General features: G+C 44.8%; 1 protein-coding gene across 8 annotated transcripts in view; it reads left to right on the top strand.

Moving 5' to 3' along the window:
* Window positions 1–27982, top strand: part of zzef1 (zinc finger, ZZ-type with EF hand domain 1) — a 55705-nt gene that overhangs the window by 2453 nt on the left and 25270 nt on the right. The window contains exons 5-42 of one of the 8 annotated variants that reach the window (XM_071413588.1): window positions 223–422; window positions 1053–1263; window positions 1686–1802; window positions 2482–2660; window positions 3204–3305; window positions 3415–3506; window positions 3683–3828; window positions 4084–4189; window positions 4535–4753; window positions 8434–8504; window positions 8783–9015; window positions 9208–9341; window positions 9467–9537; window positions 9673–9787; window positions 10036–10204; window positions 10983–11104; window positions 11390–11512; window positions 11771–11940; window positions 12175–12277; window positions 13332–13533; window positions 13737–13855; window positions 14043–14292; window positions 16542–16621; window positions 16847–16940; window positions 17066–17624; window positions 17850–18014; window positions 18193–18312; window positions 18560–18721; window positions 19046–19178; window positions 20104–20242; window positions 20398–20563; window positions 20808–20941; window positions 21098–21226; window positions 21348–21517; window positions 21704–21908; window positions 22245–22438; window positions 22734–23020; window positions 23614–23788. In XM_071413588.1, the coding sequence (XP_071269689.1) occupies window positions 223–422; window positions 1053–1263; window positions 1686–1802; window positions 2482–2660; window positions 3204–3305; window positions 3415–3506; window positions 3683–3828; window positions 4084–4189; window positions 4535–4753; window positions 8434–8504; window positions 8783–9015; window positions 9208–9341; window positions 9467–9537; window positions 9673–9787; window positions 10036–10204; window positions 10983–11104; window positions 11390–11512; window positions 11771–11940; window positions 12175–12277; window positions 13332–13533; window positions 13737–13855; window positions 14043–14292; window positions 16542–16621; window positions 16847–16940; window positions 17066–17624; window positions 17850–18014; window positions 18193–18312; window positions 18560–18721; window positions 19046–19178; window positions 20104–20242; window positions 20398–20563; window positions 20808–20941; window positions 21098–21226; window positions 21348–21517; window positions 21704–21908; window positions 22245–22438; window positions 22734–23020; window positions 23614–23788 (6166 nt within the window). Of the gene's footprint in view, window positions 1–222; window positions 423–1052; window positions 1264–1685; window positions 1803–2481; window positions 2661–3203; window positions 3306–3414; window positions 3507–3682; window positions 3829–4083; window positions 4190–4534; window positions 4790–8412; window positions 8505–8782; window positions 9016–9207; window positions 9342–9466; window positions 9538–9672; window positions 9788–10035; window positions 10205–10982; window positions 11105–11389; window positions 11513–11770; window positions 11941–12174; window positions 12278–13331; window positions 13534–13736; window positions 13856–14042; window positions 14293–16541; window positions 16622–16846; window positions 16941–17065; window positions 17625–17849; window positions 18015–18192; window positions 18313–18559; window positions 18722–19045; window positions 19179–20103; window positions 20243–20397; window positions 20564–20807; window positions 20942–21097; window positions 21227–21347; window positions 21518–21703; window positions 21909–22244; window positions 22439–22733; window positions 23021–23613; window positions 23789–27982 lie in introns of all 8 variants that reach the window. The other 7 variants (XM_071413560.1, XM_071413569.1, XM_071413552.1 and 4 more) reach the window with 7 other exon arrangements.

The following is a 27982-nucleotide window of genomic DNA, read 5'->3' as shown; positions in this document are numbered from 1 at the left end:
CAAGCGTTCACATCCAGTTTGAAAGGGAGCTGTGGCTGCTTTCTAATGTACCTCTGTAGTTGAAATATATATTTTTAAGCCGTAAACAGTAAGTAGATATGTAACGTTTTCCTTTTTTGTTCGGCTCCTTTTTTTATCCAGCTTCTGTGACCTGATCAAGTCACATTCTCAGGTTAAACTCAGGGCCCTACTTTTAATTTTACCGTATCGTCGTATTTTCAGGTTGAAGATGAAGCCGGACGTGGTGCTGCGTCGCCTGGCCATCGCAGTGGCATCCAACGACCACAGCTACATGCCCCAGCTGGTGTCGGTGGCCGTGGGCAAGAACCGGCGCTCGCTGCAGGAGATCAAGGATGTGCGCATCCCCTCCAACGTCACAGGTTACGTGGCCCTGCTGGAGAACGCCAACATCACTCACCCCTGTGAGTCAGTCGCTGTCTGCCTGCCTGCATGTCTTCTCTGCCTGTCTGTCTGCTTGTCTGTCTGGACCTAACTTTTCACCTCTGTGAGTCAGTCACTAGGGCCTTTCACTCCAGAAAAGAATGATGCAGATCGATATGGGTGCAATCCATCCGGATCATGAGTCTAATGTGAAAGCTCCTACTGTATTACACACTACTCAATTCATCTAGTTCCTCCAGTTAGTCTTTTGAGTTAGTCTTTTGGGGAGGCTAGAAATCTGCTTCTCTGGTTAAGCTTCTGTTTGAAATCGATTCTCCCTGGAATTTGAATACAGTATACATCAGGGGTCAGCAAACATTTTGGCTCAAGGGCCACATCGGGATTTTGAAATTCATTGGCGAAAAAGAGCAGTTATTTCAAAACATATATCCATGATAATTTCTGCATACTTTCTATCTAGTTTTAGATGTGTTTATTTATTTTATTACTAAATTTATCAGGCCGTAGACCACCCCTGGTGACCAAGTATTTAGTTTAATATGTTTTTGTTCAATGTGCCAACTAAAGACATGTACACTCTGTGATTAGTAAAGTATTTCTGTACGATCCTATCCTACGCCATTCAAATCATTCCGCTCTGTGGCCTCCAGACATCCAGATCAACATCAAGCGGTGCCTGAGTGATGGTTGTGACACGCGGATCCACGGGCTGAAGACCCTGGGCTACCAGATCACCAAGAGTAAAGAGGTGTCTGTGTCTGATGCCTCGGCTATCTGGTACCTGTCACTGCTCACATCCCTGGTCACAGCCTCAATGGAGACCAACCCTGTCCTGGCACAGACTGTCCTACAGAGCACACAGTGAGTTCCAACTAGAGACAGGGTTATGGAAGGGTGCTATGTCATGCTTATTTAGGGGTCTGGGCCCGTAGCCACAAAGTGTCTCAGAGTAGGAGTGCTGATCTAGGATCAGGTCCCCACCTGTCCCTATATATTCTTATTCATTATGATCTAAAAGGTGAAACTCCTACTCTGAGAGGCTTTGTGGATACGGGCCCTGATGTTATGAATGGGTCTATTGCATGCATATGAAGGGATCATCATTAGGGCCAGGAGTTTTTTTTCTGACCACTTGACCTAACCAGGAACAACTCCTAGTTGTCATGATTTTGAAGATGTTCTACAGTATTTCACTTTTGTCAACAGTAATTGATTGCTTTGACTTGACTTTTTGTTGTGGCACTGTGTCTGAGAGCTTGGTATCTTCTGTTCCCTCCTCATAGAAAAGCCTTAAAGCACATGCCACCACTGTCCTTAACGCCGTCGTCCACTGAGTTCCCCAAGTTCTTCTCCATGAACATCCTTGAGGAGGTGGACGGGTTCCTGCTCAGAATAGCAGAGTAAGTCTATAGTAGTAATAACTATATAATGAGTATGACTGACAATAAAAACATTGAAATGAGAATAACAGAACAATGCATAGATCCTGTGATTACATCATTACACTGACCTCACTATGCTGATAATCTCGGAGCCCAGAGATCCTACTATGCTTACATGATTATGTTGGCATTTTGTATTTTTTATTTGATTTATTATGGATCCCCATTAGCTGCTGCCAAGGCAGCAACTACTCTTCCTGGGGTCCAGCAACATCAAGGCAGTTATATACAATTACAAATATTACATCACATTACATTTCATAACACTTTTCACAACACGTTAAGTGTGTTCCCTCAGGCCTCTACTCTACTATCACATACTGTATCTACTATACAAAATCCATGTGTATGTGTGTGTCTGTACAGATATCAGCACATTGATTGAGTGGTGATATTCTCTGTATTACCTTAACTCTTTGTAAATACTCTCTCACTATCAATTTCTCGCATGTAGACATGCACTCACGCACCCCCCCCCTCTCTTCTCTCTCCCTCACACACTATCTCACACCCGCTTACTCTCTTTCTCTCGCACACTCTATCTTACCCCACTCACCATCTTTCTGTTTGTCTTACACTCAATCGCTCTCAACCTCACACCATTTTTTCCCCTCTTTCTCTCTTCATCCCCCTGTAGTTGCTGTGTGACCCCTGATGCAGAACTGACCCTGTTGGCCTTTGCCCTGGCCCGGGGCAGTGTGGCTAAGATCCTCCAATCCCTGTCTGGTATCAGTGAGCACCTGGAGGCAGAGTACAGAGCCTCGTCCCTCATCTCCTCCATGGCCTCAGTCAGACTGCGCCTGCTCTACCGCAACGGTAACCTCAACCAACCCCACTTACAGTATCCTTCTCCCAGTCTTCAGCCAACCCCGCTTACCTTATCTACTATGTCCCTCATGCAGGTGATAAGTGGTCATTTTAAACCATACCATTAGGAGTGGAAGCAGTATGGCTGTAGTTAGTTGAGGCAATGGGCTGCTGAGCAGACAATTCTGGCGATGGTGCTGTGATTATGCTTTAGATCAGTGTTTCCAATATGGTGGGCCAGGATCAAGCCTGATTCTTTTTGAATCGCATGTAGACACTAGTTCCCGGATAGAAACGTATTTGTGCGACACAAGAAAACTTTAGGGTTGCAAAGAATTTGAGGATTCTGGTTTTTCTGCTTAGAGGATTCTGGATTTCCTGTATATTCCCTCCTGATTCTGGGAATCTTCCAACCAGGATTTCTAGAAAGCCTGTGAATTTGGGGAAATTTACCAGAATTTTGCAGCCCTAGTTGGATTACAAATGGTTTGCGACCATCGCCTTTAGATATGGCTGTTCTGAAGTGATGGTGTGTCTTGTGCCCTACTCTAGGGAAGACCCTTCAGTTGCACCTGCAGGCCTGTGATGTGAAGGGCAAAGAGGAGAAGTCGGGACCAGAGAACATGCTGACTGAATCCGCCGCCACTGGAGACGGTATAGTTACTGCAGTCTCTCTGTCTCTTTCTCTCTCTCCTTCACGCTCTCCAAGTATGTGCATGTTTGAGTTTGCATGCTTAATCAGTTGCTCTAATGTTCTGTACAGGGTTTCTTACAGAAAGTGGTAAGAAGAGAGCTAGCGTGATCCTGTCTACAGAAGACCAGAGCAACTTCCAGGTCACTCAGATGAAGATTAAAGTGAGTGTGTGTGTAGTGTTCATATCTTGCAATAGTGCATTGGGGTTCTCATGGAGTATTAAGCATCCTTTATCAGTGTATTTGTGGCATAGTGTGTGTTTGCACTTAAGCAAGTGTTTTCCCTATTGCTCCCTACCGTTTGCTGTTTTCTTCATGCTACCTGTGTTTTTCAACAGGTCCGTAAAGGTGCCATTGGAGCAAAGTGTGGCCTGGTGTTTGCCTACAGTGAAGGAGACACCTTTGATGCAGAAAAACACTTCAAGAGGTTTAAGAAGTATGACTCCTGGAACTACAAGGACTACAAGGAGTTTGTGCAAGACAAGTAAGGACCTCCCCGGAGTGGTACCTGTTGAACCCCGATGAACTGCCTATTTATTTTCTTCTGGATTTAACTCGGTAGTAAGTCAGTCGTACAGTAGTCTCATGGACCAGACATCCTACCCATGTTCGTAATGTCTGGTATAAAACGAGGCCTTGAACTACAGTCAGTATAGTGACCTGTTCCATATGAATGAATGAATGTGACAGTTCAGTATGAATGTCTGAACCCTGGTTTGTCATGTGACCTACCTTGCAGTCTGAGGATTCCACTGCAGGCGGAGGATGAGCCCATTGGCTGGTTTGAGCTGGAGGATGACTGGAACGATGTGGAAATCAAACTGCAGACTTGTCGCGTTGCAAAGGTACTCGACACTCTTTCGCGCTCTCTATCTCTCATTTCTTTCTAGTTTTACTATCGCTCTCTGCCCTGTCCATATTATTGTTTCTCCCTCCTCTCATTCAACCACTCTTCAATAATTTCTCTCTGACACTCAACACCCCTCACTCCCCTGCTCCTCCCTCTCCTCCCCATCTACCAATCAAATAAGAGTATCTATGTGCAGAAATCAGATATTACCATGTTTCCCAATATGTAATGTTAATTGTGTGAATCAATCAATTAAGTGTAAGAATAGTCCCACCATCCACATTTATGTAACACTCATACTGATAACTGAGAAGTGACTCTCTTCCCCCCCTTCCCCCAGTTCCTGATGGTGAAGTTCCTGTGTGCGCGGCAGGACAGTGCAGAGCGTCTGGGGGTCCAGTCCCTGTCCTTCAGTGGGTACCTGTGTCCCGGGGCCGAGAGGCTGGATGATCTGGACGACCTGAGCCCACAGGGAGATGGCTCAGAGGGGGACATGGTCACTGGACTCACCCTGCTCAAGAAGACCCTCTTCTTCATCCAGCAGCTCACACGAGACATGGTACCCACTGTCAGTAGTACCCTCAGTCATTATACTGTAAGATTAGATTTATTTTATTATTAAAGTGTTATGTGTTTTACCGCCACACCGGCAGTCACAAGTTATGACTGCAGAAAAATTACATTTGACACTTGATTCGCGATAACTAGGCTTCTCCAAAACTGTGATGCCACTGATAGTCATTAGTAGCCTACCGAACTTGCTAACAGCTAGCGCTCTATTGCCCCTCTAATCATTCTGACATCAATGCAAATACAATCGAAAATCTAATCAAAAACTTCATGAGAGCCCTGGCATTCAGAGTTTGACCGGAATAGGATTACCTGTTGCACAGCGAGAACCAGCTCCTTGTAGCTGGTTGATTCATGGAATGAAATAAGTGTTCCTATAAGCTCATGTTGCACAACATTTCTATAGGCTATGCAATTGCGTAAGAATACAGAGTTTTGATGGCCTCTATTAAAAAGAGGAGGATCCCATCAGCTTTCTATAGGCTTGCTATATTTATATATATTTAACTTCAGAGTAGCCTACCTGGCTGGCATGAAAATTAACCGCAGAAAAAGCGTCCGCCATTCAAGTGCATACGGTTTACATGTCTTTTTTAATTTTTTTAATTTAAAATCTGCTCATTCCATGACAGACTGACCAGGTGAATGGGCAATACAAAATATTTAAGTGGCTGTGAACGGGGTATGGTAGTAGGTGCCAGGCGAACCGGTTTGAGTGTGTTAAGGACTGCAATGCTGCTGGGTTTGTCACACTCAACAGTTTCCTGTGTGTATCAAGAATGGGCCACCACCAAAAGGACATCCAGCCAACTTGACACAACTGTGGGAAGCATTAGTCAACATGGGCCAGCATCCCTGTGCAACACTTTCAACACCTTGTATAGTCTATGCCCCGACGAATTGAGGCTGTGCTGAGAGCAAAAGGGGTTGCAACTCAATATTAGGAAGGTGTTCCTGATGTGCTGTATACACAGTGGCAAGAAAAAGTATGTGAACCCTTTGGAATTACCTGGATAAAATGTGATCTGATCTTCGTCTAAGTCACAACAATAGACAAACAGTCTGCTTAAACTAATACACACAAACAATGATATGTTTTCATGTCTTTATTGAGCACACTGTGTAAACATTCACAGTGCAGGGTGGGGAAAGTATGCGAACCCTTAGATTTAATTACTGGTTGACCCTCCTTTGGCAGCAATAACCTCAACCGAATGTTTTCTGTAGTTGAGGATCAGACCTGCACAACGGTCAGGAGGAATCTTGGACCATTCCTCTTTAACAAAACTGTTTCAGTTCAGCAATATTCTTGGGATGTCTGGTGTGAACCGCTCTCTTGAGGTCATGCCACAGCATCTCAAATTGAGTTGAGGTCACTCCAGAAGGTGCATTTTCTTCTGTTGAAGCATTTCTGTTGTTGATTTACTTCTGTGTTTTGGGTCGTTGTCCTGTTGCATAACCAAACTTCTGTTGAGCTTCAGTTGGCGGACAGATAGCCTTACATTCTCCTGCAAAATGTCTTGATAAACTTCCAACTTCATTTTTCTGTCGACGATAGCAAGCTGTCCAGGCCCTGAGGCAGCAAAGCAGCCCCAAACCATGATGCTCCCTCCATCATACTTCACAGTTGGGATGAGGTTTTGATGTTGGTGTGCTGTGCCTTTTTTTCTCCACACATATTGTTGTGTGTTCCTTCCAAACATCTCAACTTTAGTTTAATCTGTCCACAGAATATTTTGCCTGTGGAACATTCAGGTGCTCTTTTGCGAACTTCAGACGTGCAGCAGTATTTTTTTGGACAGCAGTGGCTTCTTCCGAAATGTCCTCCCATGAACATAATTCTTGTTTAGTGTTTTACGTATAGTAGACTCGTCAGAGATTTTACAATTTTCCAGAGATTTCTGTCAGTCTTTAGCAGACACTCTAGGATTGTTCTTAACCATTGAGCATTCTGCACTGTGCTCTTGCAGTCATCTTTGCGGGACGGCCACTCATAGGGAGAGTAGCAACACTGCTGAACTTTCTCTAATTATAGACAATTTGTCTTACAGTGAACTGATGAACATCAAGGCTTTTAGAGATACTTTTGGAGCCCTTTCCAGCTTTATGCAAGTCAACAATTCTTAATCTTAGGTCTTCTGAGATCTCGTTTGTTCGAGGCATGGTTCCCATCAGGCAATGCTTCTTGTGAATAGCATTTTGAGTGTTTTTTATAGGGCAGGGCAGCTCTAACCAACATCACCTGTCTCATTGATTGGACTCCAGGTTAGCTGACTCCTGACTCCAATTAACTTTTGGCAAAGTCATTAGCCTAGGGGTTCACATACTTTTTCCAACCTACACTGTGAATGTTTAAATGATGTATTCAATATAGACAAGAATAATACAATACTTTATGTGTTATTAGTTTAAGCACACTGTTTGTCAATTGTTGTGACTTAGATGAAGATCAGATCAAATTTTATGACCACTTTATGCAGAAGTCTAGGTAATTCCAAAGGGTTCACATACTTTTTCTTGCCACTGTGTATTATTTAGTATATGTAAAGACCAGACTACATTGAGAATAGTCTGATGGGTGAGAGTATTATCAAGTGCTTGTCAAATTGTGAATGAGAGACTGATGAAGTTTGTGCAGCCTGCTCAAGAAACAGAGCAGAGCGCTTGCCTTTCATGTAACTTCTAAACATATAGCCTAACCTTTGTATTACAACTAAAGTTATATAAATAAGTCTATTTGGCATGTAGGAGTACCTGTTTCTTTGTTAACCACTCAACACAGAATAGCCACTCTCCCTCAAATCGTTTGGAGAAAATATCCTTTCTCTTTTATTCAGCTATGTTTATTGTATTGTTTTTACTATAAAATAATATAAAATAATTCCACTGGAATTATAAGCAAATCTTGCCTGCTAAATCAACTAGTATGTCTCACAGCCATATGACATAGCCAGATCAGGGCCTAACATAAGGATGACTCAGAATAGGCTATTCTGTTCTTTTCAAATAGGCAACTTTTTTTTTCATGTCATAATGTTTATTTAGACCTGCCTAAAATAAATATTGGATTTGTTGTGATGGTGTAGGCTATATTAAATGGATTTATTATACTTTTTTAAATGTTCCAAAGGTCTGCATCAGTGGCTTGTAGGCTATGAAAGCCAGGAGATGCTGAACGTGTTTGTTATTTGTTGGTGGAAAATGACAGCGAGACCTGGAGTTAATTGCATGACAATCACCGGCTGAGAAAATGTCATGACCGCAACAGTCATAGTCATGCGTCTTTAATGATGCCCAGCTTATTGGCTTATAAGACACTATTTGCTGTAGCAAAATAAAATAATTATTATATTCGCCCACTTATACACTATGCATGTCAGTGTGGTCTGTACATGTTGATTGTCTTTTAAGTCCAAGCTCAGGATGGGAGACAAATGAATAAGGCCAATTAAGTGAACTAAACTGAACTTAATTTAGGTCCGTCAGTTCTCAATACAGCTGTTGTATTCGTTTTTAGCTCTCAGATTTTAAATGGTGTAGTCGAATAACATTGCTTTGACAATGATGTTATTTGATGATCATGTTGATTGTCTATGCATCAAATAGCTAGATAAAGATGTGATATCTCCTCTGTATCTAACTCTGTAGGATGTGTCCCTGTTCAAGCAGAAGTTTCTACTGGATTTCAGTGGCCTCAACCTCATCCTGTTCTGGAGCTTCTACAACAAACTCCGGGAGATGTGAGTACAGAGAGAAATTATACACTAGATATGAGTCATGATTACCTATTCTGTCTATGGCCCTTTCTGTATAGATAAAGTGAACGTTTGTGTTGGTTTAATTATGGTGTGGTCAGTGAATAGGTCACTGTTGCCTTTGACCCCTCATTGTGGTTCGGGATGAAGACATCTAATCACACAGTCACACATGGGACTGCTGCTTTTGTGGTCCGTGATATCAGAGTATGGTCGGCGTATGACATCTGTCTAACCAACCTTCTGTCCCTCTGTTTCCCCAGTGATGGAGAGGAGGTGATGAAGAGCAGAGTGCTGGTGCTCCAGCTGCTCCAGAACTGTTTCGCCGTGCTGCCCAGCCCCAGCTCGCTGGAATTCAGGGGCCTAGAGGAGAGCAGGGGGACCGAGGATGGAGCAGTAACCCCAGCATCAGCCTCGGCATCCCCGTCCACATCCAGCAGTAGCGAGCCAGACTCTGCCAGGGCAGTGTGGGAGCTCTACACCCACCTCTGTCAAAGTAAATGCCTTGTACATCTATTAGACACACAGTGGTAGCGGTGTATCAGTAGTTTCAGTGTTACTTTTTGTAAAATGCAATGTGCTCTTGGAAGCCAAGGTAAAATATAGAAAACGATATAAAAGCTACTGGAGACTGGTATAAAGAGTATTGGAAGTGGAGAAGGTTTAAAGTTGTGATTGTGTTGAGCAGTAGTAGATGGTCCAGAGGCTGAGGGGACAGTGGACAAAGCCCTGAGGAAGGAGGCAGTGAAAGCCGTTCTGAACGGAGCCGCAATCTTCTTCCCAGACAAACAAAGCAGAAGAGACAAACTCTTCCACATGATGGTGAGTGACTGGGAAATAGCTCCATCTGCTGCTGACAGACCATTGGCACTGGGGGAACTTTGTGCTGTTTCTGTTGAAGTTGCGGTTAACAGCTATACACGATCTTCGATTTTTAATTGTTTCAGAAAAACATCACAGAGGAGGATCAGCCAGAGTCTGTGAAATTGACGTTTGAATCGCTTTGTAATTACTTCAGGTAATAATTTGTACACACACACACACACACACACACACACACACACACACACACACACACACACACACACACACACACACACACACACACAATAGGTGAATTAGAGCTCAGTTCTCTTCCCTTCCTCTGCTACAGTGACCAGGATCCCAGTGGCCTTCTCCTGCTCCCTCCTAAAGGAGCTCCTTCAGACTTTGACATCAGCCCCATCCTCAGTGTCATGGAGACCCTGCTACTGGTGGCCACTCGGGAAGTGAGTCGTCATTCCCACCCCACTTCCTTTTTTCTTTCAACTCATACAGTTGTACACAAACTGAGATGACTTTACTTACTTAACCATAATCCCTTTTAGCCCCTAGTGGAGCGAATGGCCTCAACAGTGCAACCTGTTTTGGGCAGTTTCCTTGACCTCGTTCCAAACTGTAATGACAAAATGTTGTGTTAATTTAGGTAATCTCTTCTGTATGTCTCTCTCTCTCTCTCTCTCTCTCTCTCTGTCAGTGTGAGGTGATGATGGTGGATGTGAGTGGCGGGGCCAGCAGGAAGGTGCTACTGTCTCTGTTCTGGGCTCTGCAGGGCAGCCTGCTCTCCTGGTGTTACCTGCAACTCAAAGGAGGGGCTGCTGCAGCCCCCACCGCTGCAGACCTGGCCAGAGATATCCTCCTCAAATGTAAGTGTCTCACCAATATGTCTGACTTTCAATATCCCTTTGTACAGGCTCTCCTAGTTAGTTAGTTGAAGAGGAATAAATGAACAGCATGTCATTGATTTGTTGTTACATAGGACAATGCTGTCAATGGATGCTAGCGTGGGTCATTGAATTAAAGGACTGATGAACTTTTTTTAACCAAATCAACGTAAATAGCTTATTACAGTAGGGTCCAAACACTTTTTTTTTTGCAATTTAACTTGGTTTGGGGAAACTTATCCTACCTGCAATAGACTTCCTCATTGCTTGTTCTGCAGTATGGGAGCCACGAATAAACATGAGCAAAGGCTCCAAAAGCACCCAAATACGTCCTTTTAGAAATGGCAAATGCTCCCACGTGAAAATGTAACGCTGAAGTCCACCAAAACGGAATATAACTTTGCGGATAATTTCATGTGTGCAGCATCGAAAGACCTGCTAAGAGCTTTGCAGCTTCTAAATAAATAAAAAAAAATCCGTATTTGGGTATTTTTGGATATTTATCCGTAGTTCCCATACTGCAGAACAAGCAATGAGGAAGTCTATTGCGGAAATGTGCGTTTCTCAAAACCAAGTCAATTCCTCCAAAAAGTGTCTCTAACATGCCATTTTCTTAAACAATAGGGATTTTGAAAAAAATAAATAAAAAGTGAAAACACTCCTTTAATTACACTTTGTGAGGTTGAAGGGCATCTGTAAATGAATTAAATTACAGAGATCCACAGCGAATAAATAGTGTGTCTCTTCTCTCTCCCTGTAGATGTGGATCAGTTCCTGGGCAGCACTAAGACAGTGCTGGGAGGCCTGCTGCGGAGATACAGTGGAGCTGAAATCACTGACAAACTCAATGGATCCATCCTGGCCATGGCCACCAGACAGATGGTACACTCTCTTTGTTTCTATCACTGTGGAAAAACTCCCCTGCCTCTTATCACTTACTGGGTGCTATGTCACTCATTCAATAGTCAGTTCTGCGAATCTGGACATATAGTAGTTACCCAGCAGTTTGTAAAATCCACCTGTCGCATGTCTGGCCTTTATGTTCTACCTAAACTGAACGAGCTAACCGTACCATCACACTGAACCAGAGAGATGCTCATGCTAACCTTCTTGTCTGTCAGATGTTAATGCTAATACCAACCCTCTGGGTCTGTCTGTCTCTGTCAGATGATCTTCTTGTTGGAGCTGTGTTTCCTGGACATCCCTCACTGTATTCTGCTCACCAGTTTCGCCTCTCTGGTTGAGCTGCTTAAAAACCTCTCCAGTGAAACGGGAGACATCTTCTCTAAGGTCAGTCAACCTTCATACTACCGTAGAGGACTGGGTCTGTTTGATGTCATGAAGAACTGCATGGTTTATGTAAAAGGAACCGAATGAACCCATATGCTGCTTTTGTCTGATTTGATTACGGTTGCAACATTCCGGCAACTGTCCCAATATGAGAGAATATGAAGAAAATCTGGGAATCCTCCAACCAGGATTTCTGGAAAACCGCAGTTTGCAACCCTAGATGTGATGTTAACGTGATATGTGTTGTGTCCCTGCTAGGTGGACCTGGAGAGCTGCCAGCAGCCCCAGCAGCCGGTGGTCCTGAGGACCTGGAACATGGAGTCTCCTCATAACTACGAGAACAGCAGACACGAGACCACCATCTTCGCCTGCCCCGGGGCCACTTCCTTCGAGGTGGAGTTTGACGAACGCAGTGAGACAGAGAAGAGGTGAGCATAAGAGCCACACACCATTCTGTCTCTTTATCTCTGTCCTGTCTCTTTTCTTCCTCTCTCTCTCTATTCTGTTCTTTTCATTGAAGATTATGCCTTATCAGATACACTTATTCTTAGCATATCTGACCAACTGTTTGCATGCATGTAATTATTTGAATTCCTCTTCATGTGACATAATATCATCAAGAGATTAAGGAAATCTCTTTACATTTCCATTACCTCATGTAGCGTTCTCTTGAATCCTGGCAGATACGACTACCTAGAGTTCACAGACGCCAGAGGAGGGAAGGTCCGCTACGACATGAAGGTCGGGACTGAGAAATGGCCAAAGGTAGGTAACCACGGCTGAGATTAGGGCAGTGGGAAGGTAGGCCCCTAAATGGCAGGTAATCCAAGAAAAAGGACCAGCAGGCGGCCAGTACTTTGCAATAAACTTTTAGTGAACAATAAACAGAAAATGTTTACAAAAGAATACATTTAGGAGCAGCTCAGCATTGTACATGAGGACGCACAACTGCAGGGCGTTTCGACTGCTAGAGTCTTCCTCAGGCAGCATTGTGGACCGAAGCCGACCTGTCTCTAGAAATAGAGGCGGGGACAAGTAAATGTCACATGACAGGAAAATAAACTATATACAAAACATATATGCTACATTTTCACATCACAAGATGAAAAATAACACACAGGAATATATTTGAAGGAAGAGCGTAAAGAACAGTACAGGCACTGGTGCGTAAAACACGCTCTATAAAAAAGAAACTATAGCAGTTATCAAAAACTCAGATAAACAAGGAAAATCCACAAGGCTATGCTAGTCAGTCTAGGTATACTAGAAAAATGTTTAGTTCTAGTTGTTTGTTTCGTCCGTGGGGAGCAACCGTATATTTTTGTAGTAGGAAACGGTCAAAATCAGCCCCTCTCATTCCTCTTTATTTTCTCTATTGCCCAGAACTTTAGTTCATTGACTGTGTGTTGGTGCAGGATAAAGTGGGCTGCTAGAGGGTAGTTGTCATCCTTGCGTCTAATAGAGCTTTTGTGTTCTGTGATCCGTGTTCTCAGCGCGCGTGTGGTCTTCCCGATGTATAGGGCGCTGGATAGCCTTGATGACTCCTTCAGGGGAGCATGTAGTCAGGCTCTTCAGGATGATTGGCTTGTTGGTTTTTGGATGCGGAAATTGTTTTTGTGATTGTGCGCACCAGGAACAGTGTGCGCAGGTAACCACGGCTACCCGAGACATTACAGAAAGTACTAGGTGTTTACTAAGAAAACACGTGGTGAATTGATAATTGGACAGTTATAACCTATGAATTACTTGTCTGTTTCTTTGGCATCTTCTCCCCTGTCTGTGGTAATGACAGTTCTCCATCGTGTCGTTTGCTCCGCAGAAGGTGACGTTTGAGGCTGGGCCCCAGCTGCAGTTCCTGTTCCACTCAGACAGCAGCAACAACGAGTGGGGCTATAAGTTCACTGTGACGGCCCACGGCCTGCCTGATATCACCGTGTCCTGGATGTCAGACCTACAGCTCCTGGTGGCCCGACTCATGGGCCGCCTGGCCTCCAGGACCATGGCCCTCAAATCACCCCACGGTGAGAGGGAGGGATGGGGAGAGGGATTTAGAGGGGGTGGAGGGAAGGAGGTAGTTGGTTAGAGCACGATGGAGACAGAGATATTGAGAGAGAGAAAAATCTCCCCATTTCTGTTCTTTCTCCTAATTCACACTAAGGCCTGCACCCAAAAGTATTACCCTCCCTAGTATATGTGGTTTTCATATGTGATATGTTGTCATCAGAGATCCGCAGTGTGAAGGAGCTTCCTGCTGGGAAGATGGCCCACGTCCTGTCCTCTCCTCTGTGGAAGCCTGTCTTCAGACACGGGCTCATTGAATCTCCCCACGTCCACACAGATGAGGTATGGTGTACGAGCACTGAGTCAGTGTTTCTATTTGTATATACCTCTCACTCCATAGCTGAATGCCAATGCATAAATGCAGGTCACATCATATTGTTGCAGCCACAGAATGAAATAGAAATAAGTATGTGATTGTGTATGTATGGTTACGGCACTTTCTAATATTCTCTCTTGCTCTGTGAATCAGGTGAAGACATGCCAGCCAGGTTGTTCTGATTGTTTCATGAGATTCTGTGCCGACTTTGGTCACTGGAACCCGACAGAGGAGCCTCTAGACGGCAGGACTCAGTTGATGAAAAGCCTCATGCTGGCCTGCAAGAAGCAGCCAATTAGGAACGAGATAGTTGCGGGGTGGAAGGCTGACATGGCGGTGAATGCCATCTTTGCAGCCATGATTTACCACACGCCAGCCCTCAACCACGCTCTCAGGATCTATGGTAATTGAATAATTAGAATGAGTGATTCATTTAATTTATTTGATAATTACAAAAATTGCAAAAATGGCTCCCGGTTCACCTCACCCTTATTCACATTTTCTAAAGCAGGACGCCTTTTCACATTTTTTTAATGTCCATATAATCTTCTCTGCATGTGCTACACAAAAATATTACACAAAATGTGCTGTGGCGTTCGAACGTCTCAAAGTTGCGTTATGTTTCTTTCAATGAAAAAAGCATTTCCTTTTAGTCTGTTAAACAGTATTGAGACTCTATCACAGAACTTGATTGATAGATCCATGACTCTGCGAACGACGCAGTATCTGCAGTGAGAAACTGTCAAGGGCTTGAGGTGCTCAACATCAGCTTTTATACTGGTGTTCAGGCCCCCATTTAATCTGAGATTGATCCATTATTTGAAGAATCTCACTCAAATGATACACAAAAGTATTACCCTCCCTAGTCCCTAGTATATGTAGTTTTTGATCATATGTGATATGTTGTCATCAGAGATCCACAGTGTTAAGGAGCTTCCCATTAATCTGAGATTGATCCGTTTTTTGAAGAATCTCACTCAAATGGTACACAATAGTATTACAGGTCTGACATCCAGGACACGGTGATATCAGGCAGGCCGTGGGCCGTCACTGTGAACTTATAGCCCCACTCGTTGTTGCTGCTGTCTGAGTGGAACAGGAACTGCAGCTGGGGCCCAGCCTCAAACGTCACCTTCTGTGGAGCAAACGACACGATGGAGAACTGTCATTACCACAGACAGGGGAGAAGATGCCAAAGAAACAGACAAGTAATTCATAGGTTATTACTGTCCAATTATCAATTCACCATGTGTTTTCTTAGTAAACACCTAGTACTTGTCAACATTTTCTTTGTGACAGTCCTGTTACATGGCTGAAAATACTTTCTTTGTGACGCTTTCAGATCGCAGAAATCCCCTCAGAGAAGTTCTGTTGCTGGATAAATCTGGAACTGTTGGAATGATATCACTATTGTGGACTTTACATTTAAGTGACTTGAGGTTCCTAAACCTAATGACTAACGAGGTCTCTCAGATTACAGAGAACAGTTTCTTTGGGCTGCAAAGGTTAGAGACCCTAACGTTGGAAAGTAATCCAATCATAAACGTTGAAGATTCTGTATTCGTCCACCTCACCTCCCTGAAGAACAGCCAGGGGACAGAGTCATGTCCACGTCATCTTTTGGCTAAACAGGGAGGTGGAGATGACATGCAAAAATGAAAATGGTGGGCCTTCCGAGTGGCACAGCGGTCTAAGGCACTGCATCGCAGTGCTTGAGGCGTCACTACAGACCCTGGTTCGATCCTGGGCTGTGTCACAGACGGCTGCGACCGGGAAACCCATGAGGTGGTGCACAAATGGCCCAGCGTCGTCCCGGTTAGAGGAGGGTTTTTCCGGCCGGGGATGTCCTTGTCCCATCGCACTATAGCAACTCCTGTGGCGGGCCAGGCGCATGCACACTGACACGGTCGCCAGTTGTATGGTCTTTCCTCCGACACATTGGTGCGGCTGGCTTCCTGGGTTAAGCGAGCAGTGTCGTTAACAAGAAGCAGTCCGGGTTAACAAGAAGCAGTGCAGTTTGGCAGGGTCATGTTTGGGAGGACGCATGGCTCTCGAGTTGCAGCGATGGGACAAGACTGTAACTACCAATTTGGATATCATAAAATTGGGAAGAAAAATGGGTAAAAACAAAATAATAACCAATGAAAAGGGCATGTACTCAGAGGCCCACTGCTCCTGCTTTGCAGCCTGCCTTCTGGGACCCGCCTGTGGACAACACTGGCCCCTTCTGGACCACACCCTAGACAGTGACGCATGCTCGTCAACTGGATTATTCAATGCATGTAAATTTGAGCTTTTTTACATTTAGAGTTTTTTTTCCTCTCGACTAAGTTCCTTCCTCCTACATAACTAACTTTATTACAAGAGGATTATTCAATATTTACAGACTTGGGGTGAAAAAACATATATTTTTAGGTTTTTTTACATTTTGTTCCATGCTATGCTCTTATATGGATTTTTAGAAAACGGGAAAAGGCGTACTGGTGGCCAATGAGAATAGGACGCTAATCCCTATCATGGTTGTTATGTGCTCAGCGCTGTTGTTGATATCAACTGTTTTAACTAGATTCACATTTGTTTAATTTGGATAGTGAATTGACTTATATGTTCCTTCACTTTTCTCCCCCCCCTCCCCCTTTTCTGTACGAGTAGCCAGCCAGGGTGGTCAGGCGAGTCTGAGTGAAGACTTTGTGCAGGTCTTCTCACTGGCTGAGAGCATCAAAACATGGATGGTGAGTGTCTTTTGAGTGAATCCTTAAACTCAAATGATCCCTTTGATTCATTCATTTGCTATACAATTTAATACGACACAATTTAATTATCTTTCTAGGGGAAATGAACCTAGAAACTGCGCACATACACACAGCCACACAGAAGACAAAAGAAAGAATCACAAATAACACACAATCAAAGGCCCCTATCAGTGGTGTGAGTGTGTTGTGTTCTGTTGTTTTCAGTTGGAGATGAAGCAGCGGTATCTGGTAGGCAAAATGAATGTCTCTGAGGAGGAGAAGGAGGAGGGCCACTGTGAAGTAACCATGGATGGTCTCGGTGAGCACTACAACCCTTTTGATTTGTATTTTAAACGTACTGATACAAATATCTTAACTAGAATCATGCATATGTATGGACAAATGCTTCAAATCTCTCCCTCCTGCCACTTCCTTTTCCTCTAGCTGAGATGGTCCTTGGGAAGGCCGATCTTTTGTTGAGATTCCCCCCCAGTGGCGCTTCTTCTCGCTTGGACACCGACTCCTCCAGGGCAGCAGAGGGCAGCGCTGTCCTACATCCTCCACTCCTCCACTCCACCTCCATATCAGAGGGGGACTTCCAGCCCAGCACCTCGTTGGGAGCCCAGTCCTCCCAGGCAGCAGGCTCTGAGGTGGGGGGCTGTGAGGCAAGGTCTGGAGCTGTGGGCCCAGTGCCTGGACCAGGCTGCCCTCATTCTTTCAGGGTCCATCCCCAAGGTTCGACAGCTTCTGACCCAGGGCCGGGCCCATCCAGCCAGGGCCTCCTGGGGTCCACAGAGAGCCTGTCCTACCAGCCAGGGGCAGCAGAGCCTGCCTCCCCCTCCACCTTCCCCCGGAAGGCTCCCTCCTTCAGCCGGGGCCGCCTTCGCCTCCTCTCCTTGCGCTCCGTGGAAGAGCCTCGCTCTGCCCCCTCTATCAAGGAACGCTACCCTCTCCTCAAACACATCATCAATTTCATGAAGGACCAGACACTGACTGCTGTCAGGTATGTGTCACTGTCATCCACACACTGGGCACTGGAAGGGTTCATTGTTTGGCTTTGTTGATTAGGAAGCAGTGATTTCCTTTAACTCATTTATAAATGTGTTATTATATTGTCGTTCTTAAACTGTTAGATTGAACAGACTTGCTCTCTAGAGCCAATGTTGTGATTTATGTTTTGCTAAGCCTTTGTTTTTGTGTGTGTATTTATATTTATCTACCTGTGCAGTGTCCGGCAGACGCTGTCCTTGAACAAGGCCCAGGCTCAGAGTGTGTGTAAGGTACTGGAGACGGTGCAGCAGTGTTTACTGTCCCTGGGGAAACCACACCTCTTCCAGGCCCCCTGCATTCTGTTCCTACAGGAACTGCTGGCCTGCCAGAAAGACTTCACCAGGTCCGTCTGACCCTATAAAGACTGATTTTATAATGTGTCATGTAGCTGTCATAAAGGCTTCATGATTGCAATAATAACAGTCTGATTGAGATCCACTGATTTTGTATTGATATAATGATCTATTTCCACCTACTTTTCCTGTTAAGACACTCATTCAGGGTTTGTTTTCCCTGGGCAGTTATTTCTCCCAGTTGTCTGGCAGTGGGCAGGAGCTGAGAGAGAAGGTGAGGAGGTCCTACCATCGACTAGTCCTCATGCTGGTGGAGGCAGTACAAGGCTTCAGCAGTCTCAACGAGAAGTATGTATTCATTAATCCCTGTTCAGTTGAAAATCTGCTGCATAGAGAGACATAACGTGTTATAAGCCTTGTAATAAGACATTATAAGGATGATAAAGATGTATACTGGTCGGCTGTGTTGCTGTGCCAGTTATGACACAGCATTTGTGAGTATAGAGAAAATAAGTGAAACCCATTCTGCTCTCTCCTCCCCTCTCCCATTTAAATGTGCTGATTGATAACTAATTTGTGTTCTTCCCCTCCCCAGGGTCCTGCTGCCTGCCCTTTCTTGTGTTCAGACATGCCTGCTGCATCTCCTGGACATGAGCTGGGAGGTGCAGGACCTCCCCCTGTTCCTCCAGATCAAACTACCTGACCTCCTCCTCACCATGTCCCAGGAGAACATCAGCGTGCACGACATTGCCATCAGGTACCGTCTGAGGAGGGACAGAGGAATGGTGCCAACTAGTGGTGTGGAGTGGTGGCGCTGTTTAGTAGCATTTCACCAAGCGTTCAACTACTCTATCTTCATAATATATGCCACATAACATGCGTTAGACACAACAGCTTTCTTCATGCGCTACAAGAGTGAGTGTTATGGCCTGTGAAAATATCAATCAGTTTTTATTTGAAGACCATGCTCCGCTAGATATTAGCCAGACATAAAGGGTAGGATATCACCTGAAGGTAACATGTTACCTAAATGTGAGAAAATGGCCGTCTCATCTTCCACCCTGTCTGATTTTGTCCCCAGTCAGTGGACGGAGGAGGATGAGATAGCAGACTACAAGAAGAACCGGGACTGGATGGACGAGTGCGTGGACGGGATGTTTGAGAAGTGGTATGACAAGATTGACGAGGAGGGTTCCATGGAGGACAGGAGAAAGGTAGAGTGGACTCGGACCCTTTAATACCTAATACTCAATCCCTAGTCCCTACCCCCTCGGCTCTTGTGTAGATCTGAGAGGATTGGATAAGGGGTCGTTTCATTTGATTTCAATCACTTTTTGACCGCTCCGCTTTTGATTTGAACAAACTTTATACGTATTTGGCAATGGTAGATGTGGTCAGAAAGTGACTTTCTGGAGCTGAATGCCAAAACATTTAAAAGATAAACGGTTGAATTAGATATCATTTAAAAGCCTCGGAACAGGGTTGTTAAACAGGGTGGGTGTCATGTGGGATAAATAAGATGCATGACTAACGAAAATACAGACTGGTCAATTAAAGTCCACAGAATTATGCAAATTTACCCATACACCGATAAGCATGACTGGTCAAATTTAACTGTAAACATCCCTACTGCGTGGTCATGTGCTTAGTTCCTTATTTGAGTCAAATAAAAACCCGACAACACCTTCTGCCATAACCTCCCGTGATATTTGAGTGAGTTGGTATTTTAAGGCAGCAGCTGATCCACAAAAACATCCGGGATCTCTGCAGTATGAATAATTCTTTGGCAAATATTTACTGATAGTTTTCTTCTGAAAACTATCTTCTAATCTCTGATATATTATGTGGTCACTTGTAATATAGCAAGGGAAAGTTGACATGTAAAGAATACGTAGCTGGTGTACACACTTATCCTGAACAGGGTTCTTTCAGGACCCCAGAGATACAGAATGGCCATGATGAGGAATTTAGGAATTTAACAAAAATGTCAATTCTAATTACAATTTTGTCATTGAAATGCATTGAGGACAATTGGAATTAGAATTTCAGTTTACCGCTTGAATTGAAATGGAATTGACCCCAACCATGTCCATGATATTGTCCAAAAGCTTGATGTACTTAACCCCTTCCTGTCCTCAGATGCACATGTTCATAGCTCGTTATTGTGACCTGCTCAACGTGGTGATCTCCTGTGATGGCTGTGAGAGGATGGCCCCCTGGCACCGGTACCGCTGTCTGCAGTGTATGGACATGGACCTGTGCAAGACCTGCTTCCTCAGTGAGTACACACACACACACACACACACACACACACACACACACACACACTGTGTAGAGCTGGACCTGAAATGTCTTGTTTAAGCTTCAACGTGAGAACGTAAAACAGTTGCATCTTTCCTCAAAACTACCTGAACCGTCTCTGTGTGTATCTAGGTGGTGCCAAACCGGAGGGTCACGAGGACGACCATGAGATGGTGAACATGGAGTATGCGTGTGACCACTGCCAGGGCCTCATTGTGGGCAGCAGGATCAACTGTAATGTCTGTGAAGACTTTGACCTCTGCTTCGGCTGCTACAATGCCAAGAAATACCCCGACAGGTAACATACTAACACTTTTTTGTTTCAGAAACACTTTAGGTATAACGCCAAAAGCATGTACGAGGCTTTATAATGTCTTGTAATAAGGCTTATTATATGTTACGTCTCTATCTAATCTGTCTAAAACCTGCTAAAGCTGATACGTCTTCCTCAGTAGAATTGACTGTGGTGGTAATGCACAGGTACTGCAGCAGCTTACCATCTCTCACCCTGCCTCTTGTTTTTCCTTCATGTCGTCCTCCAGTCACCTCCCGACCCATCGGATCACCGTCTGTCCCATGGTGACCATCAGGATCAGTGACCGCCACCGTCTCATCCAGCCCTACATCCACAACTACTCCTGGCTGCTGTTTGCTGCCTTGGCCCTGTACACCTCAGGTAAACGTGCTCAACTCTTATCCTCTGGCATACAAATGAAAGGGAGCTTCAAGTCAATAGTCTGTCACATAACAATGACAAAATGGGACCAGCACTCAACTTGATGGAGTTGTAATTGTCATTGAAAAGTATTTGTTTCTTTTCTTTACACCTCAGACCTGAGCAGCGAGAGACAGCAGGAGGGGGAGCCTCTGGGGCCAGACACCCTGACCCAGGCCTCCGCCCTGCAGACACGCTGCTCACAGCTCATTACCGAGTGCCTACTCAAGGGACAGACTGGCAAAGGTAGGCCGCACAGCACCTGTATATCTTGTAGTGATGGGGAGGGGGGGTGGGAAATTGTACAGTTACATATCGCAACTTGTTAGGGTTTCTGTTAAATCATTCCATCCCTGTGTGTGTGCAGGTCTGCGGTCCTCTGCCCTGCTGTCCCTGCTGGCCTCTAATGAGTCAGAGAGTGAGCTGTGTCCTGAGTCACCCTCCCAGGAGCTCAGCATCAACACCACCACAGAAGACACCTCCTCTCTGTCTGGCTCCACCACTGCTATCTGCTCACCACTGCCCTCTAGGGACAAGGTGAGTTACTAGACCCTGGCCTGGAGCCAGGCCTCTGCTTCCATATTGTGTCCCTACTCCTTGTAAAATGTCTGTTTTTACCGATATGATTCTGCTTCAGAATCAATTTCCCCCTGCAGCTGTTCACTTCTACTGCTCCAATACACCACCACACACTGACGCTCCTTCTTCTGTTTGATCCATCAGAGTAAAGCCCAGGGGAAGGAGAAAGGGAAGGAGAAGGAGGTGCAGTCTCCCCCTGCTGCCCTGGAGGTGTGCTCCACGTCAGAGGGAGAAGGAGGACAGGAGAAGGGGAAGAAGAAGCTGGTGAAACAGGACACCCTCGACTCGTCCAGCCTCAGCCAGACCCCGTCTCTGTCCAGCGAGGGAACACTCTCTCCTGTGGTCAGAGGTGAGGATGGAAGGACCAGCCTTGTGCTTTTCTAATCGCCCCCCCCCCCGCATGGAATTTAGTAGTCGCTTTGAATTCAATTCAATTGAATGTGTGTCAGATTGTTGTTAGCTTTCATCACCAATTGGTGAAATGGTACAAGAATGTTGCACGTATCTTATAGCTGAATTTAATGTTGGTTAAGTCATCCTGTCCACCGACTTGTTTGAATGAGTGTGTCAGTCGGTATCACAGCATTCATCCATCCTTCTTTATCCATGACTGTTGCGCCTAGTCTGGAGATGAAGCTAAATTAACCTTTGCCTTAACCTTTGCCTGTTTCCCTGTATCCCCCAGCTCCAGAGTCGGGCTCAGATACCATCACCTCTCCAACGCCTGAGGACATAGAAGAGATGAGAGAGATGATGAAGGAGAGGGATGAGAAGATGGAGAAGATGGCCAAGGTGCCCATCCAGGAGCATGTGTTTGCAGAGTGCTCCAGAGAGAGGATCCTGGGACTGCTAGCTGCCATGCTGCCTCCAGCCAAACCGGTAAGATGGTTGTACTACAAGATAGCAGCAGAAGCTAGGAAGTCCATACTGAGTCTATGAAGTGCCTTCAGTTGTATTGTTCTGAATAGCCAAGGGGGCTCAGAGCCAATACACCGTTCTTTAAGTTCAAGCGGTCACTTAAGTTGCCCTATGTAACTACACAGTAATAACTAACAACAGTTACTATGCAACTACATGTTAATGCAATATTGTTACTACAGTTATTACTGTGTAGTTACCGCTGTAACTATTTATCCATTGACCTCTGACCTCTTACATTGCCCCCCTCCTCCAGGGCTCCACCCTTGCTCTGTCCAGCCTGAGCCCCATCCTGCCCCAGCTCTTCAGGGTGGTCATCTCCAATGCCGGGTGTCTGAACGAGACCTACCACCTGACCCTTGGTCTCCTGGGGCAGCTACTGCTGAGGATACCACCCCTGGAGGCGGACGCGGCCGTCAGAGATGCCCTGGCCGATAAGTACGAGCTGCTCACCCCTGGAGAGGGGGCTGCCTCCGGGGCTGACACACAGGGCTGGAAGACCACCCAGCTACTTTTCAGCCTGGGGGCTGTCTGTCTGGACAGGTAAACAATGGCACCATAGACATGCATTCACTGTTTGTGTTTATATATGAGTTGTAAACCACAGTGAACCGGAGAGTGGAACAGGACATCCAGTAGATCTAGATGTGCGTTCAACTAGGGAAATAGTTTGCAAACGTTAGCTAATGTTGGCTAACATATTCCATTTGTTTTTGTGTTACCCGCCAACATTCGCTAACGTTAGCGAACAGTATAGAAGGTAGTGTGTGGCGAATGTAAATGTTTGTTTCGGTCTAAACTGAAGCTGTAAATAATCAGGTGGCCATATAGGCTGTCTGTTATATGTAGTAGGAATGGCAAGGTCCTAGAATATTGCCACAAAGAAGCCACAGTAATCCTTACAAAAATGAGTTATTTTGCAGCTCACAGTAAAATTTTGTTCAACCGAAATTTTCCTATGTTTGCTGCAGATTTGACTGTGTTGCTTGACCAATTATTCTAACGCCATTGTTGTGAGACATCTCTTCTCCCGCTCTCTTCTTTGTTGTCATATGGGACATACCTAAAGAGGTTGCTTGACAGTCATTGTTATGCTGAAGTCACTAGATATATTTTCTCTCTCTTTTGAAATATAGTCGTATAGGTCTGGACTGGGCGTGTTCGGTGGCTGATATCCTGCGGAGCCTGAACGCCTGTCCCCAGTGGAGTGTTGTCATAGCAGCCTTCACTGACCACTGTGTCCGGCAACTACCACAAACGCTGAAACGCACCAACCTCTTCACCCTGCTGGTGCTGGTCGGCTTCCCTGAGGTACTGACTAATTCAGTTACTATTTTTATGGAATAGGTTAGGTAGTTTAGACAGCACACTACAGCTCACTATCGCGTCCACATTCCATTCCCACAGGGGGCAGCAGCAACCTTGTCCAGGTGCTGAGCCTGGTTGCCATTTAGGGTGATCGTCTGTCAGTGTCCCAGCTTGCAAGCCGTGAGGCTGCTGGGTTTGTTTGAGGCCTTTTATTCGATTTTATTAGCCTGTTTTGTAGTTTTCCTGTTTGCTTATATTTGTTTCCGTCACCATCTGACCATAATAATCTGCTTGGGCTCGCCGACTCAAAAGAGTCAAGACAAAGCTGTCCCTGGACCTAAGGTAAGGTTGCTGTCTCCTTAGGCACATGTGCATCCAACACGGTCCTCAAATGCTGATTTCTCACATGAATTAAAAAATGTATTCAGGTTACAGACCAGTTAACTAGACCTAAGACTCCTAGACATAGCAAGTGCAACAATATTAGCAGGCTAGTTAATCGGTTTTGTAAGACTTTTGGGATAACATAGGCCAAAACAAACTGCAAATGCATCCAATGAGTTTGTAGTCACAAGCTTGATGTAGTAATTGCGTAAAAGGAATATGGTACCAATCTAGGGTGTAATCATTAGTCCAACAGTTGCAAACATGAGTTTGACTGTTGTATAATTCCTTCTCGCATCTATGCGCTCTTCTCCTCTCACCTTTTCCCTTCACTTGTGGACTTCAGTGCACAACACATCAGCTGTCTGTGACCAGGCGCAAAATCTTTCCAAGCCAAACCTTCATCATAATCGCTACACACAGCCTACATTGTTGTCACCCTATTACAGTCATAGTCAACATAGCTACTAGAACTAACGCGTTAGCAAACCTGCTACAATCATGTAGTACAGTGTACAGTCAGCAGCAAGCAGTTTAACAGCTACAGCAGGGGCCCCCGGTGGCAATAAATTCATAAAACCAAAAGCTTACCTTAACTTGGAAGAGTTCCAGTGTTGGATAGCCATATCCCGCTAACTAACATAACATTCCTCTTTGTTTGAGTCGAGTGTTTGAGTAGGCTGAACTAGCTCGCTGCATTCGCTAGCTAAGTAAGTGAAATTGTGAAAATTACAACAAAATACAGCTAACTATCGCTTCTCCTTCATTTTTGAAGAATTTAATTTGTTAACTGTTCAACTATCTTTCAACTACTCACCACATTTTTTGCACTGTAGTGCTAGCTAGCTGTAGGCTGTAGTTTATGCTTTCAGTACTAGATTAATTCTCTGATCCTTTGATTGGGTGGACAACATGTCAATTCATGCTGCAAGAACTCTGATAGGTTGGAGGACGTCCTCCAGAAATTGTCATAGTTAGAGAATTAGAATCACGAGCCTCCTAGGTTTTGTATTTAAGTCAATGTACCCAGAGGAGGACAGAAACTAGCTGTCCTCCGGCTACACCATGGTGCTACCCTACAGAGTGCTGTTGAAGCTACTGTAGACCTTCATTGCAAACAGTGTGTTTGAATCAATTATTTTGTAGCTTAAATAAAACTATATATATATATCTCTAAAAAGGATAACTTTTTTTAATGTTTCACTATTTTCATTTTTATGACATTCACTGGAGAGGATGGTTCTCCCCTTCCTCCTCTGAGGAGCATCCAATGCTATATACCTATATACTATTGACAATAATTTACTGGAACTAATTTTATTTTATTCCTTGCATGCTTTGTAAACAACAGGTGTAGACTAACAGTGAAATGCTTACTTGCAGAGAGAAAGAAAATTGAGAAATTATTGAAAAGTAATAACACGTAATAATAAATACACAATGAGTAACGATAACTTTGCTATATACACGGGGTATCAGTACCGAGTCTATGTGCAAGGGTGCAAGGTAATTGAATTAGATATGTACATATAACTAGAAATAGAGTGACTAGGCAACAGGATCGATAATAAACAGTAGCAGCAAGAAACAGTGTATTCGGGAAGTATTCAGACCACTTGCCTTTTTCCACATTTAGTTACGTTACAGTGTTATTCTAAAATGGATTAAATAAAAACAAATCCTCATCAGGGAAAACTGTTCCTAGGCCGTCATTGAAAATAAGAATTTGTTCTTAACTGACTTGCCTAGTTAAATAAAGGTAAATAAAAATCTACACACAATACCCCATATTAACAAAGTGAAAACAGATTTGAGAACTTTTTGCAAATTTCTTAAAAATAAAAAACAGAACTTATTTACACAAGTATTCAGACCCTTTGCTATGAGACTCGAAATTGAGCTCAGGTGCATCCTGTTTCCATTAAACATCCTTGAGATGTTTCTACAACTTGATTGGAGTCCACCTGTGGTAAATTCAATTGATTGGACATGATTTGGAAAGGCACACAGCTGTCTATATAAGGTCCCACAGTTTACAGTGCATGTCAGTGCAAAAACCAAGCCATGAGGTCGAAGGAATTGTCCTTAGAGCTCCGAGACAGGATTGTGTTGAGGGACAGATCTGGGGAAGGGTACCAAAACATTTCTGCAGCATTGTAGGTCCCCAAGAACACAGTGGAAGATGGAAGAAGTTTGGAACCACCAAGACTCTTCCTAGATCTGGCCGCCCAGCCAAACTGAGCAATCAGGGGTGTAGGACCTTGGTCAGGGAGTGACCAAGAACCAGATGGGCTCTCTGACAGAGCTCCAGAGGTCCTCTGTGGAGATGGGCGAACCTTCCAGAAGGACAACCATCGCTGAGCACTGCACCAATCAGGCCTTTATGGTAGAGTGGCCAGACAGAAGCCACTCCTCAGTAAAAGGCACATGACAGCCCGCTTGGAGTTTGCCAAAAGGCACCTAAAGGAGACTCGGACCATGATAAATAAGATTCTCTGGTCAGACGAAACCAATATTGAACTCTTTGGCCTGAATACCAAGTGTCACGTCTCGAGGAAAATTGGCACCATCCCTACGGTGAAACAGGGTGGTGGCAGCATCATTCTATGGGCTGTTTTTCAGCGGCAGGGACTGGGAGACTAGTCAGGATCGAGAGCAAAGTACAGAGCGATCCAGAGTGCTCAGGACCTCAGACTGGGACAAATGTTCACCTTCCAACAGGACAACAACCCTAAGCACACAGCCAAGACAACACAGGAGTGGCTTCGGGACAAGTCTCTAAATGTCCTTGAGTGACCAGCCAGAGCCTGGACTTGAACTCGATCTGCAGAGAAGAATGGGAAAAACTCCCCAAATACAGGTGTGCCAAGCTTGTATTGTCATACCCAAGAAGAGTCAAGGCTATAATCGCTGCCAAAGGTCTTCAACAAAGTACTGAGTAAAGGGTCTGAATACTTATGTAAATGTGATATTTCCAAAAACTTCTAAGAACATGTTTTTGCTTTGTAATTATGGGGTATTGTGTGTAGATTGAGGGGGGGGAACTATTTAATCCTTTTTAGAATAAGGCTGTAACGTAACAATGTGGAAAAACTCAAGGGGTCCGAATACTTTCCAAATACACTATGTGATGAGTCAAAAGTTAGTATGGGTAAACTTTAATTATTTAGCAGACGTATGGCTTGGGGGTAGAAGCGGTTCAGGGTCCTGTTGGTTCCAGACTTAGTGCATCGGTACTGCTTGCTGTGTGGTGCCAGAGAGAACAGTCTATGACTTGGGTGGATGGAGTCCTTGACAGTTTTTAGGGCAAAATTCTAGAGGTCCTGGATGGCAGGGAGCCAGTTGCCATACCAATCGGTGAGGCAGCCAGTCAAGATGCTCTCAAATGGTGAAGCTGTAGAACTTTTTATGGATCTGAGGGGCCTTGCCAAATTTTTTCAGCCTCCTGAGGGAGAAGAAGCGTGCTCTCTTCACAACTGTGTTGGTTTGTGTGGACCATGATACGATAGATCTTTGGCGATGTTGACACCGAGGAACTTAAAGCTCCCGACCCGTGCTCGGACCTCCGTTTCCTGTAGTCCACGATCATCGTGATTGTCTGGCTGACATTGAGGGAGAGATTGTTGTCCTGGCACCACACTGCCTGGTCTCTGACCTCCCTACAGGCTGTCTCGTCGTAGTCAGTGATTAGGCCTACCACCGTTGTGTCTTCAGCAAACTTGATGAGGGTGTTGGCGTCGTCGTACTGCATCACTCAACCTGCTGCTGTCTCCTCCAGTAGTCCACCATTCAAGGGGCTTGTAGACTTTCTGC

Source organism: Salvelinus alpinus, chromosome 1 (genome assembly GCF_045679555.1).
Source record: "Salvelinus alpinus chromosome 1, SLU_Salpinus.1, whole genome shotgun sequence".
In the NCBI taxonomy this organism is placed as follows: Eukaryota; Metazoa; Chordata; class Actinopteri; order Salmoniformes; family Salmonidae; genus Salvelinus; species Salvelinus alpinus.
This window is presented reverse-complemented; position numbering and strand designations above follow the sequence as displayed.